This window comes from Ictidomys tridecemlineatus, chromosome X, assembly GCF_052094955.1.
Source record: "Ictidomys tridecemlineatus isolate mIctTri1 chromosome X, mIctTri1.hap1, whole genome shotgun sequence".
Taxonomy (NCBI): Eukaryota; Metazoa; Chordata; class Mammalia; order Rodentia; family Sciuridae; genus Ictidomys; species Ictidomys tridecemlineatus.
In genome coordinates, this window is record NC_135493.1 from 4249059 (window position 1) to 4262970 (window position 13912).

Genomic DNA, 13912 nt, shown 5'->3' on the forward strand with positions numbered 1-13912 from the left:
AAAATATGTTCAAGACATACCATCCAAACTCATCTCATATGACACCAGTGATATTCTTACCACTTTGGGTGATCTGACCCTGGGCTGATCAACAATTTAAGATATGAGTAAAGAATAAGTAACTGTTCTCAACATCTAACATGAGTTGTTAATTATTCATGTTTGTATGAATGTACTAGGAATGCTTTGTCCCATCACCAACCTAAACAGCCTTAGCAAAGTGAGGCTAAGCAACTGAGACCCTGTCTCTAAATAAAATACAAAATAGGGCTGGGGATGTGGCTCAGTGGTCAAGTGCCCCTGGGTTAATTCCCTGGTACAAAAAACAAAACAAAACTAAACTTCCTTGAAGAAGCATAACAACTCACAAATTATAAATTTAATGTCAACTTGTAGATTTGGCTACAGGGCAAATATAACAGAGATAGTTTTAAAACATGCTCTCTTACAATAACTCATCAAAGAATGTAACTGTAGGATGCAGGGATAAAATTTTTTTAAGTCTTATTTTTTTGAACACCATCTGTTAAACCATCATAACATGAGCTAATTCTGTTACAGAAAATTTGTAAACAGACTAAACATAATAAAACTTAAGTTACTTCATGATAAAGTACAGATTCAGTTTGACCTACTAATATATAGTTTAGAGAACTATGCACACAGTCAACATTCAGTCTTTTATAGAAGCCACACAACATAACTATTCAACCATAATGAACAATTTACAATTAACTCATAATTGCACATAAAGAAAATCACACCAAAGTCAGAGAGTTTTCCTCTGCCAATATGGGTGCTTCAGCATCTCCTTCAGTGGATAGTTTCTCAGGTAAAGTGGGGGCAATTGGACAACTGATCTATAGCTGCTCATTGGCCAGCCACCCAGGCATTGGTGATACAGCAAATGCTTCTCCCAACTGGACACTGTGTTTATCCAGTCAAGTTTTGAAGATCGGGAGCTCCAGCTACACTTTTCTGGGAAAATATAAAAACCAGGTAACAGGGGACACTATTAAGGGACATACTGTCACTCTTCTGGTGGGAAGATAACCCAATTTCCTCTAATCCACTGCTATGCCTTCCCCTGATAGGCATACTCAACAACATCTGCTGGCTTGGATGAGGCAAGAGACAGCAACATAGCTGAATCTCAATTAGATGGCCTCTTGAGTTAGTTTCTGTACTTGTTATGTTATGAGCTAAAGAGGAACTGAGGCAATTAAGAATTAATCAGCATCTTTATTGTAGTTCTTAAATATTTGTAAGATTTGTAAGATTTGCTGTCTGGCAAGGATCATGATTTTGAGAGCCTGTAACTAATACAAGTCCAGGATACTAAATATATTTTATACATGCTTATAAAAAATCAATCATATCTTCCTAGCAGACAAAAATGATCATGGTAAACTGAAACCTTAATTCAAATAAATACCACAACTGAAATGTAAACATGGTTTCACTTAGTGTACCTGTTAATAGTTTATTGACATTAAAATGATGGGGCAAGATCATAATGATCATCATGAACAAAGATGGAGCAAGTAATTTAGGGCTTGTTAATTGATTCATTAAGTATTTACTCAGTACCTATTATGCTCCAGGATTATGCTGGGAAACCAGTGGTGAGTAAAGGAGCCCTGGTGTCTGCTAATAAGGAACTTATCACTCTTAACTCTAGAATAAGCAGAAGAGATTAAAATAAACAAGAGAATTTAAAATAAATTCAATTTTTCACTTCAGTAAGGACTAAAAAATGAGGCTGCTCATACATTCTTTGAATTTTGCAATTGCTTTTACATTCTAGTTACACATGTTAATGCTGCATACTCACAGATAATACCTAAATACAAAAATGAATTGTCAGCTTAAGGAGATAATGTACATATACATTTTCTGAAATAAAAAATATTAACAAAGAAAATATATGCATGTCTTATAATAAAATGGAACTTGAGTTTTAAAAGAATGATCATAATCTAAAGACAGTTTTTCCTTTCAGTTATAAATATATGACCACATATACTGGCAACTGGTAAAACTTCTCTTCTAAATTTCCAATTGAACAACAGAGAATTTGTATTTGTCCCCATTCCCAAGCAAATGACAGTTAATCATCAAGGGGTCAAAGGCTCACTTGAAATAAAACTACAAAGCTTCTTTGCTGCTTAGTTTACTGAAAATGAATTAAACACTCAATGTTGCTTACCTTATAATCTCTGGATACATTTTCTGATGTCACTGAACCTGAAATCTGACTAGAAATTGTAGCAGCTATAAGCTGTTTACACCATTCAACATGTGACCCTGTAGGACTAAAAAAAAAAAAAAAAAAGGCAGCATGATTAAAAAATTTTAAAACAAAGGCTCTGTAATAGAGCACTGAATAGGGATATATACACAAATTTAGAGGAATAAATTTTTGTTAAAATATTTGGTTACCTCTACATTTACTGTAAGAAATGAAATACTGGCCAAGCACCATGGCACACACCTGTAATCCCAGCAGCTTGGGAGGCTAAGGCAGGAGGATCGCAAGTTCAAAGCCAGCCTCAGGAACTTAGTGAGGCCCTGGGCAATTCAATGAGACCCTGTCTCTAAATAAAATACAAAAAAAAAGGGCTGGGGATGTGGGATGTGGCTCAGTGGTTAAATGCCCCTGAATTCAATCCCTAGTACCAATAAATAAATAAATAAATAAATACTGACTGAAATCTAGGAAGTAAGATTACAATCTTGGATAGTTTTAAATGAATTAACCATTTTTTTCAAAATTTTAAGATTCTAGGTGATAAGCATACTGTTCTCCAACATTAAATGGAATTTTATCCTATTACAATTGTATGGAAACATGATTCTTAATGTAACATTTATAGAAAACTAATTGTTTAGGTGAAATATTTATCTTCCAGCATATGTTTTTCAAAAATTTAATTTCATGTTGGCAGTTTTAATCTAAAAACTAGTGTAATCTTGAGTAAACCAAAGAAACTCTTAATGGAGGAAAGCTGATTGTGATTTTAAAGAGAACAGAGTAGAAAAATAGCATTTTATATACAGTAATAATGATACCTTACATTTCTGTAAGTGTTCTGCTAGCTTACAAAATGTTCTTCCAGTTGTTATGCCAGAGCCTCATAACCATGGTATGATGAAAAGGCAGAACAGGGACTACGCAACTGGTTTTTGAGATGAGAAAATGGAGGCACAGAGGTGTCATGCTTTGTTAGGAAGCAGCCATCCTTACAGAACATGGTACAATAGTGACCAGCTTAATGAGCTAAATCCAGCACCACAGATGCTAACCATCTGCCTCATATGAAAATACAACAATGTGAAAAAATGGTATCTTCCAATTCCACAGTGCTCTACAGTGTTCAAAGCCATTTCCACACATGTATTCTTACCCAGCCTCAAAGTGACCCATTTCATAGATGAAAAAATCTAGTCTCTAGTTTGGTCCAAGCTCATATGACTGCTAAGTTCTAAAGGACCACAAAAAACAAACTAGGCAGTGGTAGAATTACAAATGGCCCCTCAAAATTGGGTTCCTCTCCTGATTTGTCAAAACTGAAGAAATTAAGCAAGAGAATAAAAGATGCTTATAAAAGTTTACTGCGCAGGTAGCTTTCACTGACTATTCCAGATCTTTTTAAAAAAAAAAAAAACACATGACTAATTAAATCTACTCTCATGTATTAAAGAAAAGAAACACACGAAATCACCAGGAAATATGTAAAGTAAACTAAATAATAAAGATGATGTTCTGTCCTAGTGCTCTAAACTCCAGTTTCTGATTAAGACAGCCCAATGGTTAGCTGTGTGGTTGAAAATATAAGCAAAATACTTGCTCATTGGGCAGAAATTCTGATGATATCCCAGGAATCTATCATAATTCCTAAGGGGAGGGGGGAAAGCAAGGATTTTCGTTTCCTTTTTAAAAGCTGCTATCTTTATTGCCTGCTTGTACTCAGTTTTTCTTCTCATTTTGCCTTTTGCTCTATCAGCACCCATTCCTGATTGCAAGTATAGGGAAAAAACTGTAGAAACCCAACTATTGACCATGAGTGGCCTGGTGCTACCATTTGAGCAGTATCCCTTTCCCAGTTCTTCTCATTAGAAACTTCCCTTTATTTTGAGGAACTATATAACTCCTGCCTCCCACTTCAGAGGATTCTATGGGGGAGAGGAAAGGGATGGGCTAATCCCTTCTTCCTCCTGCTCCCACTTATAGCTTATAGGGGAGTTACTCTGGCCCTGCCAGTTCCAAGTTTGTTCTTGGATTCTGAGCTCTGTGGATCTGCCCCAAAGCTGCTAGAAGCCAATCCCTACCTCTACCCCTTAAAAGAACACACAGAGATAAAAAGTAAGAAACAAGAGATGGGCAGTCCTGACAACACTGTTGCAACCCTGGTCCCACTTACATGCATTGGCATTATCTCCCCATCTGGAGCAGTTACGTGAGCCAACATATCTCCTTTGTGGTAATGAGTTGTGTTGTCACCTACAACAGGAAGTGTCTTGGCCAGTGCAGTCACACACAAAGTGGTATAGTGGGCTAGCAGACAGGAGGCCTGGATTCTAGCCATGCTCTGTCACCAGCTAGTCTGTGACCTTCAGCAAGCCACATCCTCTCACAAGACCACAGTTTCGTTATCAAGTACAGTACTGGGAAGAGGGGTGAAGGTCCCATGTTCCAGGAAGCATGGCCAAGCCAAGCCCATATAGCCAGGTTCCACTCTAAGAGTCACTCTTCAAAGAAAACCATGAATGGGAGCTTGTGGAAATGACAGACCTGAGATTAAAGGCCACGTTTCCTCTTCCCTTCTCTCATCCCTTTAGTCTGCAACTGCCTTCCACATTCTTGGCTTCAACAACCACTTGTAGGCTGCAGGCTCTGGTTCTCCAACCTGGTCTTTTTGTGGTCTCATTGAGCAATCTCACATAGCTGAATGCTCAGCAGGTCATGTCCCTGTTCCCTGGTAAGTATCTTAAAAATTGACCCTGTCCTATTCCTACTTTATTCCTTTTCAGGGGCCCCATCATTCTGTATTCTCATCCTGCCTCATGAATCGAAGCCCCATCTAGATGCTAATGACTCACCAATTTAGGTCTCCAGCCCAGGTGCCACCCCTGAACTCCAAGCTCATGTAAACCAATTGTCTTTCTGACATCTTCTCAGGGGTATAATTGGCATTTCTGAATTAATATGTCTAAAGATGAGAGCCTTCTCTTTCCTAATCCTGATCTGCTTAGAGACTTCTCCATCTCAGCAATACCATTTTCCCACAGCAAAATACACTAGAATCCTCCATGATTCTTCTTTAATACTCAACAATCAATCTTCAGCAAACCTTACTGGCTCTACACTGCAGGTCTTCTTCATACCACATCTATAATCAGACCACTTCTACCCTCCTCTACTCCATCACCCTAGGCTAAGCTGTCATCCTCTCATGTGGCCTAGTACAACAGTTGCCTACCTGCTGTCCTCTCTGTTTCAACTCCTTCCCTCCTCTTCCTATTGTCCACATAGCACCATGAAAGCCTACTGAAATACATAATAAAATATGTCACTCCTTTGTTCTGAAGTCCCCAGTGGCTCCCTATGGCCTCTAAGACTCTCCAACAGCTACTCCTGAGGCCTCTCTGACCTCATCCCTTAGTTCCCTCCAGAGTTCCCTCCTCACTATTGACTCCCTGTCTCCTTGCTAGTCCTCAGATACTTCCCTCACACTCCTACCCCAGTTCCTTTGCACAGGCTTTTGCCTAGAAAGCTATCTCCCCAGATATTTGTAAGGCTGAATCTCCCACCTGTTTCAGGACACTGCTCAGATGTCACCTTTCTCAGTTGGGCTTTCCTAATCATCCTACTAAAATTACAACCACTTCCAAATGCACAGATCCCAACACTTCTTAGTCCCTTCTCAACTTATTTTCCCTAGCACCTATCACCATCTAACCCAGAACACATTTTACTTGCTTTTTGTCTTTGTCTCCCAACAAATATACACTCTATGGGGGGAGAGATTTGTGTTAGTTCCTTGCTTTATCGCCAGACTCAACGCATTACTGGATGCAGAACAGGCATTCATATTTGCAGAATAAACGCATGAGTGATTAAGCATTTTGATAATCCACTGACCAGTTCACCAGTCCATCTGCCACACCACTGCATAGCTCACCTGATTGAAGTCCTTTTGTGGTCCCCAAAGCTAGGATGACCATATAATTTCTCATTCAAACCAAGAAAAAAACTGAGTGTTGAAGAAGGATGTTAATAATTACACTGGCCCACCAAGTAACCAGAACCATTGTGAGCAAAATATCCTGTGTGACTCACACAGGCTCAAAGTCAGAAGTGAATGGACTAGATTTAGGATGAGGCCGAAAAACCTGTGTTTACACTTGAGATGATTCTGATGCAGCAATCCCTATAGCAGGATAATGACCCAATTCCTTAGGAAGGCTGTTTTCCCACAAGAAGCAGGCCTTCTCACTTACCAGTTCTCCATATCCCCGTATTACCTACATGACTACACATTCTGCTCTCATGGCCAAAAATGCCCTCCCTGTTCTGTGCCCAAGCTAACTTCTACTCAGTTTTCACTATTCAGTTCCAGTGTCAGTTTTCCTTGGAAGATCCTCACTTATAGCCCAAAGTACCTGGCAAAATGTACCCATAGTACAGGGGGATCACTACTCAGTCTATAGAGCTTTTGGAAAATACTAATTACCAGGCCTTCCAGAAATATCCTGAAGGAGTATTCAGAGAGGTATGGGGCCTGGTTCATTGTAATACTTAAAAAGCTCTGCAGGAGCCAGATGTGGTGGCATATGCCTGTAATCCCAGTGACTTGGGAAGCTGAGGCAAGGGAATTGTAAGTTCAGGGCTAGCCCCAACAACTTAGTGAGGCCCTAAATAACTTCAGAAGATCCTGTCTCAAAATAAAAAGGGCTAGGAATGTGCCTCAGTGGTTAAAATCCCTGGGGTTTAATCCATGGTTCAAAAAGGAAAAGGTGGGGGGGAAGCTCTGAAGGACAAGAATATAAGTTATATCTTAGGGTAACACATTCTGGCTCCTTCAGCTTCTTAGATATTCAGACACATGCCCCATCCTGAGTATCCTTGTGTGTTCACTTCTAGCAGAGCTCTCAATCACATTTGATTTCAATTGTTGCTTTGTTTGTATTCTCAGCAAAATGGTAAGCCAGAGAGCAAAAGACATCTTGTATTATTGTCTGAATTGCTGATACCTCAAACATTGTTGAATATTTGCAGATAAGTGAAGTCCTCACCATTCCAAATGCTGTCTGTGTTAGCTGTGATTAGTTTTCAGTGAAGCTGATCTCTTGGGTGATTAATTTATTGAAGTACACTGTAATTACACTGAGCTAGCAGCAAAGTGAGGGAGTGTTTCCTGTTGTTCCTGTGCCTTTGGAAACTCCCAAAACTTCAGTATACTGGTATGACTAAGACAGGCAGGAATGAACATCTGAAACTCAGCTACATCACAACAGTGTCTGTTGCCTAAGTCACTCCAGCATTGGGGAAATGGCCACAAGGTGGGCAAACTGGATGTTCTGGGCCACAGGATAATTCATCACTTGTCCTCAGAGTATGGGATGGCCCTTCCCAGTTGGACATGGTGGGTGGCTTTGTGTGCCTGTAACAGATTTCTCTTAGTTCTGCAACTGCCTCAGAAGCAGTAAGCTCTTGCATTCAAGAAAACAATGAGTGGGTCCCTCTGAAGTGTGAAGAACTGAAAGAAGATTCTGTGTTCTTGTTGCATGAACAGTTTGGAAGTTTTCCATCCCAGTTTTTCAAATCAGGGTATCTTTGCCTTCATCTGCACCAGCTCCCACGCGTATGGGATCCTGTCCCACAGTCCCCAACTCCAACATCAAAGACTCCAAGGAGCAGCAGCAGGAGGAGAATTTGGCTTAAAAGGAGGCAAAGTGACTCAAAAGAGAACAGCCCGCCCGGGTGAAATTGCCCCAGAAGATTCGTGGCTCCAGCAAGTGCAGACCACGGGTCGTCAAGGGAATCTTAGTAGGTATCTAGGGAAGCGATGTGACAGCTCCGAAGGCCATCAGAGGGCCAGGGGAGAGCTCGACTAGTGAGGCGGAAGTGGGCCAGGTGCACAGCCTGGGACAGGTCCGAGGGTGCGGCCCAGGTTGGGGCGCAGGGGTCTTCCGGGGCAGGGAAGGGACTGTGGAGGGGCCCTCCGTCCCCGCCTCGGCGGCGAGCGGTGAGCGGGAGAGGCAGTGAGTCAGGGCGGCCCGGGTCCCGCTTACCTGTCCAGGGTCTCCACGCTGGGTTGCCGGGAGCCGGCAGCGACGCCCCCAGCGGCCCGAGGGGGCCTCCTGACGCTCGCCAGTCCCGGGCCCGGGCCCCCAGCGCCCTCACAGCCCGCCGCCGCCGCCGCCACTGGCCTGTCCATGGAGAGCCAAGCTCCTGCGGAGCCCTGCAACCGCCGGGAAGCCGCAGTCGGACAGGAGCGGCGGGCCGGAATGTTCCGCCACGCGTGTCCTGCAGCCCTACTCTGCCGCCCGCCTCAGGCGGCCGTCGCCATTAACTGTCACCTGGCATCCCCACTTTACCCACAAGGCCGCGCGCGCGGGGGCTGGGGAGGGGGCGGGGTCGAGGCGGGAGGGCGGTGCGCAGGGCGGGCGTCTGGTTCCCGACCCCGCCCAGGCCCCACCTGGCACCCGTCCCCTGGAACCTGAGATTAGTAGGCTGGGACGTCCCGCTGGAGCACATCCGCGGAGATTCGGGAGCTTCCAACGCATTAAGCATAAGATGCTTTGCTCAATAATCAAATCGGGTTGACTATCAAGATGCGGGGTATATATTAAAAAAAAACAGGTTTGGGGAAATTCAGGGGTTAAAAACTCTTTCTCCCTCAGTTTTGTGGTGCTCAAAGAAGTTTTTGGGTCGGGACAGTCCAGGCTCCTTGGGCGTACCTGGTCTTGCCGTCTTGAAGCATAAGCAATTGCATGCATTTTAGCAATTCTTCCCCACTCCCTTCTTCCCTCTACCCGCACTCCACTCCACTCCCCCACACAAATCCACCTCCCTGCCATCTGTAGGGCAACCAAGTGATTCCAATGCCGCCCTCAGAACTTCCGCCTTTGGTTTATGGTTTATGTTAAGAGTAACATTTAAGCTCTGTTGATTTCAATACGCCACTATGAAAATCATGATGATAAAGGGGTTTAGGCATGCTTCTTAGCTACATTTATTACCCTCATTCTGCTTGGGTTCAAATATGTAGTGGCTTATCCCCTTTCAGCACATCCCTGATTTTTTTTGGTAGTAGATATGGGAATCCAGACCTTTTTTGTCTGTGATTGCTCTGGGTATGGAGTAGACCTCTGCCTTAGATTTGCCCAAGGACACATAAAGGGAACACTTCCCTTACTGTTAAAGGTAGACCTGCAGACAGTAACCCACACCCACCCCAAACTCATTGTGTTCCACTGGCTTAATAACTTCAAACTAAGTCTTGAGAATGTGATGCCTGGAGCCCCAGCAACCATCTTATACCAAAGCGCAGGTGAACCTATGGTAAAGGGTTGACAGACTGAGGATGGCTGGGAGGAAATAAGGGAAATATCTTGGCACACTGGAAAATCACGTCCTGCAAGATTCTTGATTTCCAAAATCATTAAACAAAATGTTTAATCTAGTGTTAGGGATTGAATGTTTGTGTCCCCCCACCCAAATTCACACCCCAAATCAGGAATGTGCTGAGAGGGGATAACTACAAACATCATGGTATGTGAAGATGACGTCTCCATAAGGTAATTAGGTTCTGAGGGCCTGCCTGGGCCTGACTGAATTTGTGCTACTATAAAAGGGCCACTAGAGAGCTTGATAGTATGCTTTCACATACATGCACCAAGAAACCCATGTAGGGCCTGGGGTGTAGTACAGTGGTAAGAGTGTGTGCTCAGTGCTTACGAGGCACTGGGTTCAATCCTCAGCAGAAGAAAGAGAAAGATAGGGAAGGACAGTGAGGGAAGGTCATGTGAGGACATTGCAGGAAGCAGCCATCTGCAAGCCAGAAAGAGAGCTCTTACCAGCAGCCAAACTGCTAGATCTTTGACTTTCCAGATCCAGGATCTGTGAGAAAATAAATGTCTATCATTAAAGCTCCCCACCCCCTGCTCTACAGTATTTTGTGGTGGCAGCCTGAGTAGACTAAGATACCCACTTTCAAAGCAGTTTTTTTTAAACAAATTGTTGCAAATACCCTAGCTTCCCTAAGATTTGTCAGAACAAAAATAATGCAATGAAATTTGAAGGATATTTAAAATACTAGATACTACAAAGAGGATTAGGCCAAAGAGGGGAATTCTCTGTGACACTATCAACCTTTCAAATTAGTTAACCACATGTTGGATTTAGAGGACAGAGATGAATCTGACATATACCTGACTATGAAGTTTACAGTTAAGTGAAGGGGATAAAGTAACACTGATATTTCAAGTTGTAAGTGCTCTGCCGGGGGCAATCACATGGGTTGTAGGAATACCTACCCCAATCCATGGAACAAGAGAAAATTAGGGGGCTGGGGATGTGGCTCTAGCGGTAGCACTCGCCTGACATGCGTGCAGCCCGGGGTTGGATCCTCAGTACCATATACAAACAAAGATGTTGTGTCCACCGAAAAAAAAAAAACAACTAAAAAATAAATATTAAAAAAATTCTCTCTCTCTCTCTCTCTCTCAAAAAAAGAGGAAATTATGAAGGCTTCCTAGAAAAGGTGACATAATGCTGAATCTTAAAAGATGAGTAGTATGTCCTTGTCAGGTTATGTCAAATCATTCCAGGAAGATGGAACAGTTATGGACACAAGTATGGAGTAGGTTAATTACCTTATATGAAAGGGAACTTCAAGAATTTTACTGTTGCTGGAGCATAAATTCAGAGAAGTGAGGTGATCGATGAGAGGTCATCAGGGCCAAGCCATGGAAGATTTTAGGCTAAAAAGTCTGGGCATTGTTCTGTAGCTCAGCAGAAGGTTTCTCAAATGCTACTGTGCAAGAATTGCCTCCAATCTGCATTTCCAGCAGGTGTTACAGGGACTCTGATACAGGGCTCACTGCACTTGGAGAAATACTACTATAGTAAGTAGATTGTGTTTTCAAAGCAATAATACTTCCCATTCCACATGCTCTTTTGCAAGGTGACCTTGCCACTCAGATACATCAATAGATAGAGTCTATTTCTCCTCCACTTCAATGTGGAGAGAATGGAGTAGAGGTAATTATGTACAGTTTCCAAGACTAGGTCATAAGTCATCTGGAATTCCAGCATGTCTAGCAGCCAACACTGTCAGTCATGTGAGTGGAGGCATTTCATGGCTTCCAGCTATCCCAGTGGCTTTTCCAACACTATGTGAAGATGGACAATCATTCAATTAGTCCAAAGATTTTGAGATATAAGTTGTTTTGTAAGCCAATTACTAGATTTGGGGGATGTTTTCTGCAGCAACATACATTGCAGCCCAGAGAAGTAAACTTCCACTTGCTGAGATCTCTTCCCCACTCAGCTGGGGATCCAGGCACAAATCACAGCCACTCTCTAAGTAGGTGCTCTGCACTTAAGTCAGAAGCTCTTATGGGTCAAGATTTATCCTACTACAAGCTAAAATTGTAGTTGATCATTATGCTTTGACAGAAAACACAGGATCTCTGAATCAGAAACAAAGATGGTTCATTATTCACAGCAAAAGATGCAGCCAGAAAAATATCTTGAATCTGCACTCCAGGCCCCGGTTTCCACAGGGTAACACGCTTTTTTGTAATGCAACTTCGCCACTCCCACATCAAGAGGTGTTATCTATTTTCTATATTCTTGAATGGAGGCTGGCCCCATAACCTCTTTTGTCCAATAGTGAACCAAAGGGTATCCTATACCTGCATCACAGAAGAGGAACCACAGATTTAGGAAACTCTGATCTTGTATTGGGTTGTTAGTGAAATGTCCATTCTCCTTTCCAGAGAGAGCAAATATTTTCATTAATTTGGACTATAACCAAATCTCTGAAGAGGAAAAGAAGAGATCTTTACCTTTACTGCCCTGCATTGACTTCAGGGAGGGAGACAGCTATAAAGTCTACTGTCTTGTAATGTCTTTTGAACTTTCTTTTTTTAATATTTATTTTTCAGTTGTAGTTGGACACAATGCCTTTATTTTATTTATTTTTATGTAGTGCTGAGGATCGAACGCAGGGCCTCATGCATGCAAAGCAAGCGCTTTACCACTGAGCTACAGCCCAAACCCTTCTGAACTTTCTTAAAATAGCTTTTTTTTTTTTTTTTTTTTTTTTTTTTTTACTGAGGATTGAACCCAGGGGCGCTTACCCACCGAGCCACATCCCCAACACTTTTTAAAATTTTATTAGAAACAGGGTCTCACTGAATTGCTTAGGGCCTCACTAAATTGCTGAGGCTGGGTTTGAATTTGCAATCCTGCCTCAGCCTCCTGAGACACTGGGATTACAGGCATGTGCCACCTCACCAGCTTAATTTGGCTTTCTTTTTAAAAATTTTTATTTATTATAATTTGTTATATATGACAGCAGAATGCATTTCAATTTATAGTACACATACAGAGCACAATATTTCATGTCTCTGGTTGAACACAAAGTAGAGTCACAACATTTGTGTCTTCATGCATGTACTTGGTGTAGTAATGTCCATCTCATTGCACCATCTTTCCTACTCCCATGTCCCCCCTCCCTTCCCCTCCCTCTCCTTTACCCTATCCAAAATTCCTCATTCATCCCATATTCCCCCGACCCCCATTATGGATCAGCATCCTCATATCAGAGAAAACATTCATCATTTGTTTTTTTGTGATTGACTTACTTCACTTAGCATAACATTCTCCAACTCCATCCATTCATCTGCAAGTCATTATTATTGTATTCTCTTTTAATGAATTTATGTCACAGTTTCTTTACACATTCATTTATTGAAGAGCATCTAGGTTGGTTCCACAATTTAGCTATTGTACATTGTGCCGCTATAAACATTGATGTAGCTGTGTTACTATACTATGCTGTTTTTAAGTCCTTTGTGTATAAATATGGGAGTGGGATAGCTGAGTCAAATGGTAGTTCCATTCCCAGATTTCCAAGGAATCTCCATATTGCTTTCTAGAGTGGTTGCACCAATTTGCAGTCCCACCGGCATTATATGAGTGTGCCTTTTCCTCCACATCCTCACCAATACTTATTGTTGTTTGAGATGAAATCTTAAGAGTAGTTTTGATTTGCATTTCTTTAATTGCTGAAGATATTGAACATTTTTTCATATATTTGTTGATTGACTGTATATCATCTCTGAGAAGTGTCTGTTCAGTTCCTTGGCCCATTTATTGTGGGTTTTTTTTTGTATGTGTTAAGATTTTTGAGTGTTTTACATATCCTAGATATTAGTGCTGTATCATGTGTGTGTGGTAAAAATTTGCTCCCATTCTGTTGGCTCTCTATTCACGTCACAGATTGTTTCTTTTGCTGAGAAGAAGCTTTTTAGTTTGAATCCATCCCATTTATTGATTCTTGGTTTTAATTCTTATGCTATAGGAGTCTTATTAAGGAAGTTGGGGCCTAATCTGATATGATGGAGATTTGGACCTATTTTTTCTTCTATTAGATGCAGTCTCTGGTTTAATTCCTAGGTTCTTATTCCTCTTTGAGTTGAGTTTTGCACATGGTGAGAGAGAGTGGCTTAATTTTATTTTATTGCATATGGATTTCTAGTTTTCCCAGCACCATTTGTTGAAGAGGCTATCTTTTCTCCAATGTATGTTTTTGGCACCTTTGCCTAATATAAGCTAATTGTTTTTATGTGGGTTTGTCTCTGTGTCCTCTGTTCTGTACCATTGGTCTACCAA

The 13912-nt window shown here is 41.7% G+C and overlaps 1 protein-coding gene across 34 annotated transcripts in view; it reads right to left on the reverse strand.

Moving 5' to 3' along the window:
* Mtmr1 (myotubularin related protein 1) overlaps nt 1-8615 on the reverse strand; it is a 79169-nt gene extending 70554 nt beyond the window's left edge. For 11 of the 34 annotated variants that reach the window (XM_078034125.1, XM_078034121.1, XM_078034119.1 and 8 more), the window contains exons 1-2: nt 8299-8613; nt 2210-2315 (exon numbers count right to left, since the gene is read on the reverse strand). In XM_078034125.1, the coding sequence (XP_077890251.1) occupies nt 2210-2315; nt 8299-8444 (252 nt within the window). In that variant the 5' untranslated portion in view covers nt 8445-8613. Of the gene's footprint in view, nt 1-2209; nt 2316-8298 lie in introns of those variants that run through there. The other 23 variants (XM_040286765.2, XM_078034137.1, XM_078034132.1 and 20 more) reach the window with 5 other exon arrangements.
* Nucleotides 8616-13912: the final 5297 nt, after the last annotated feature.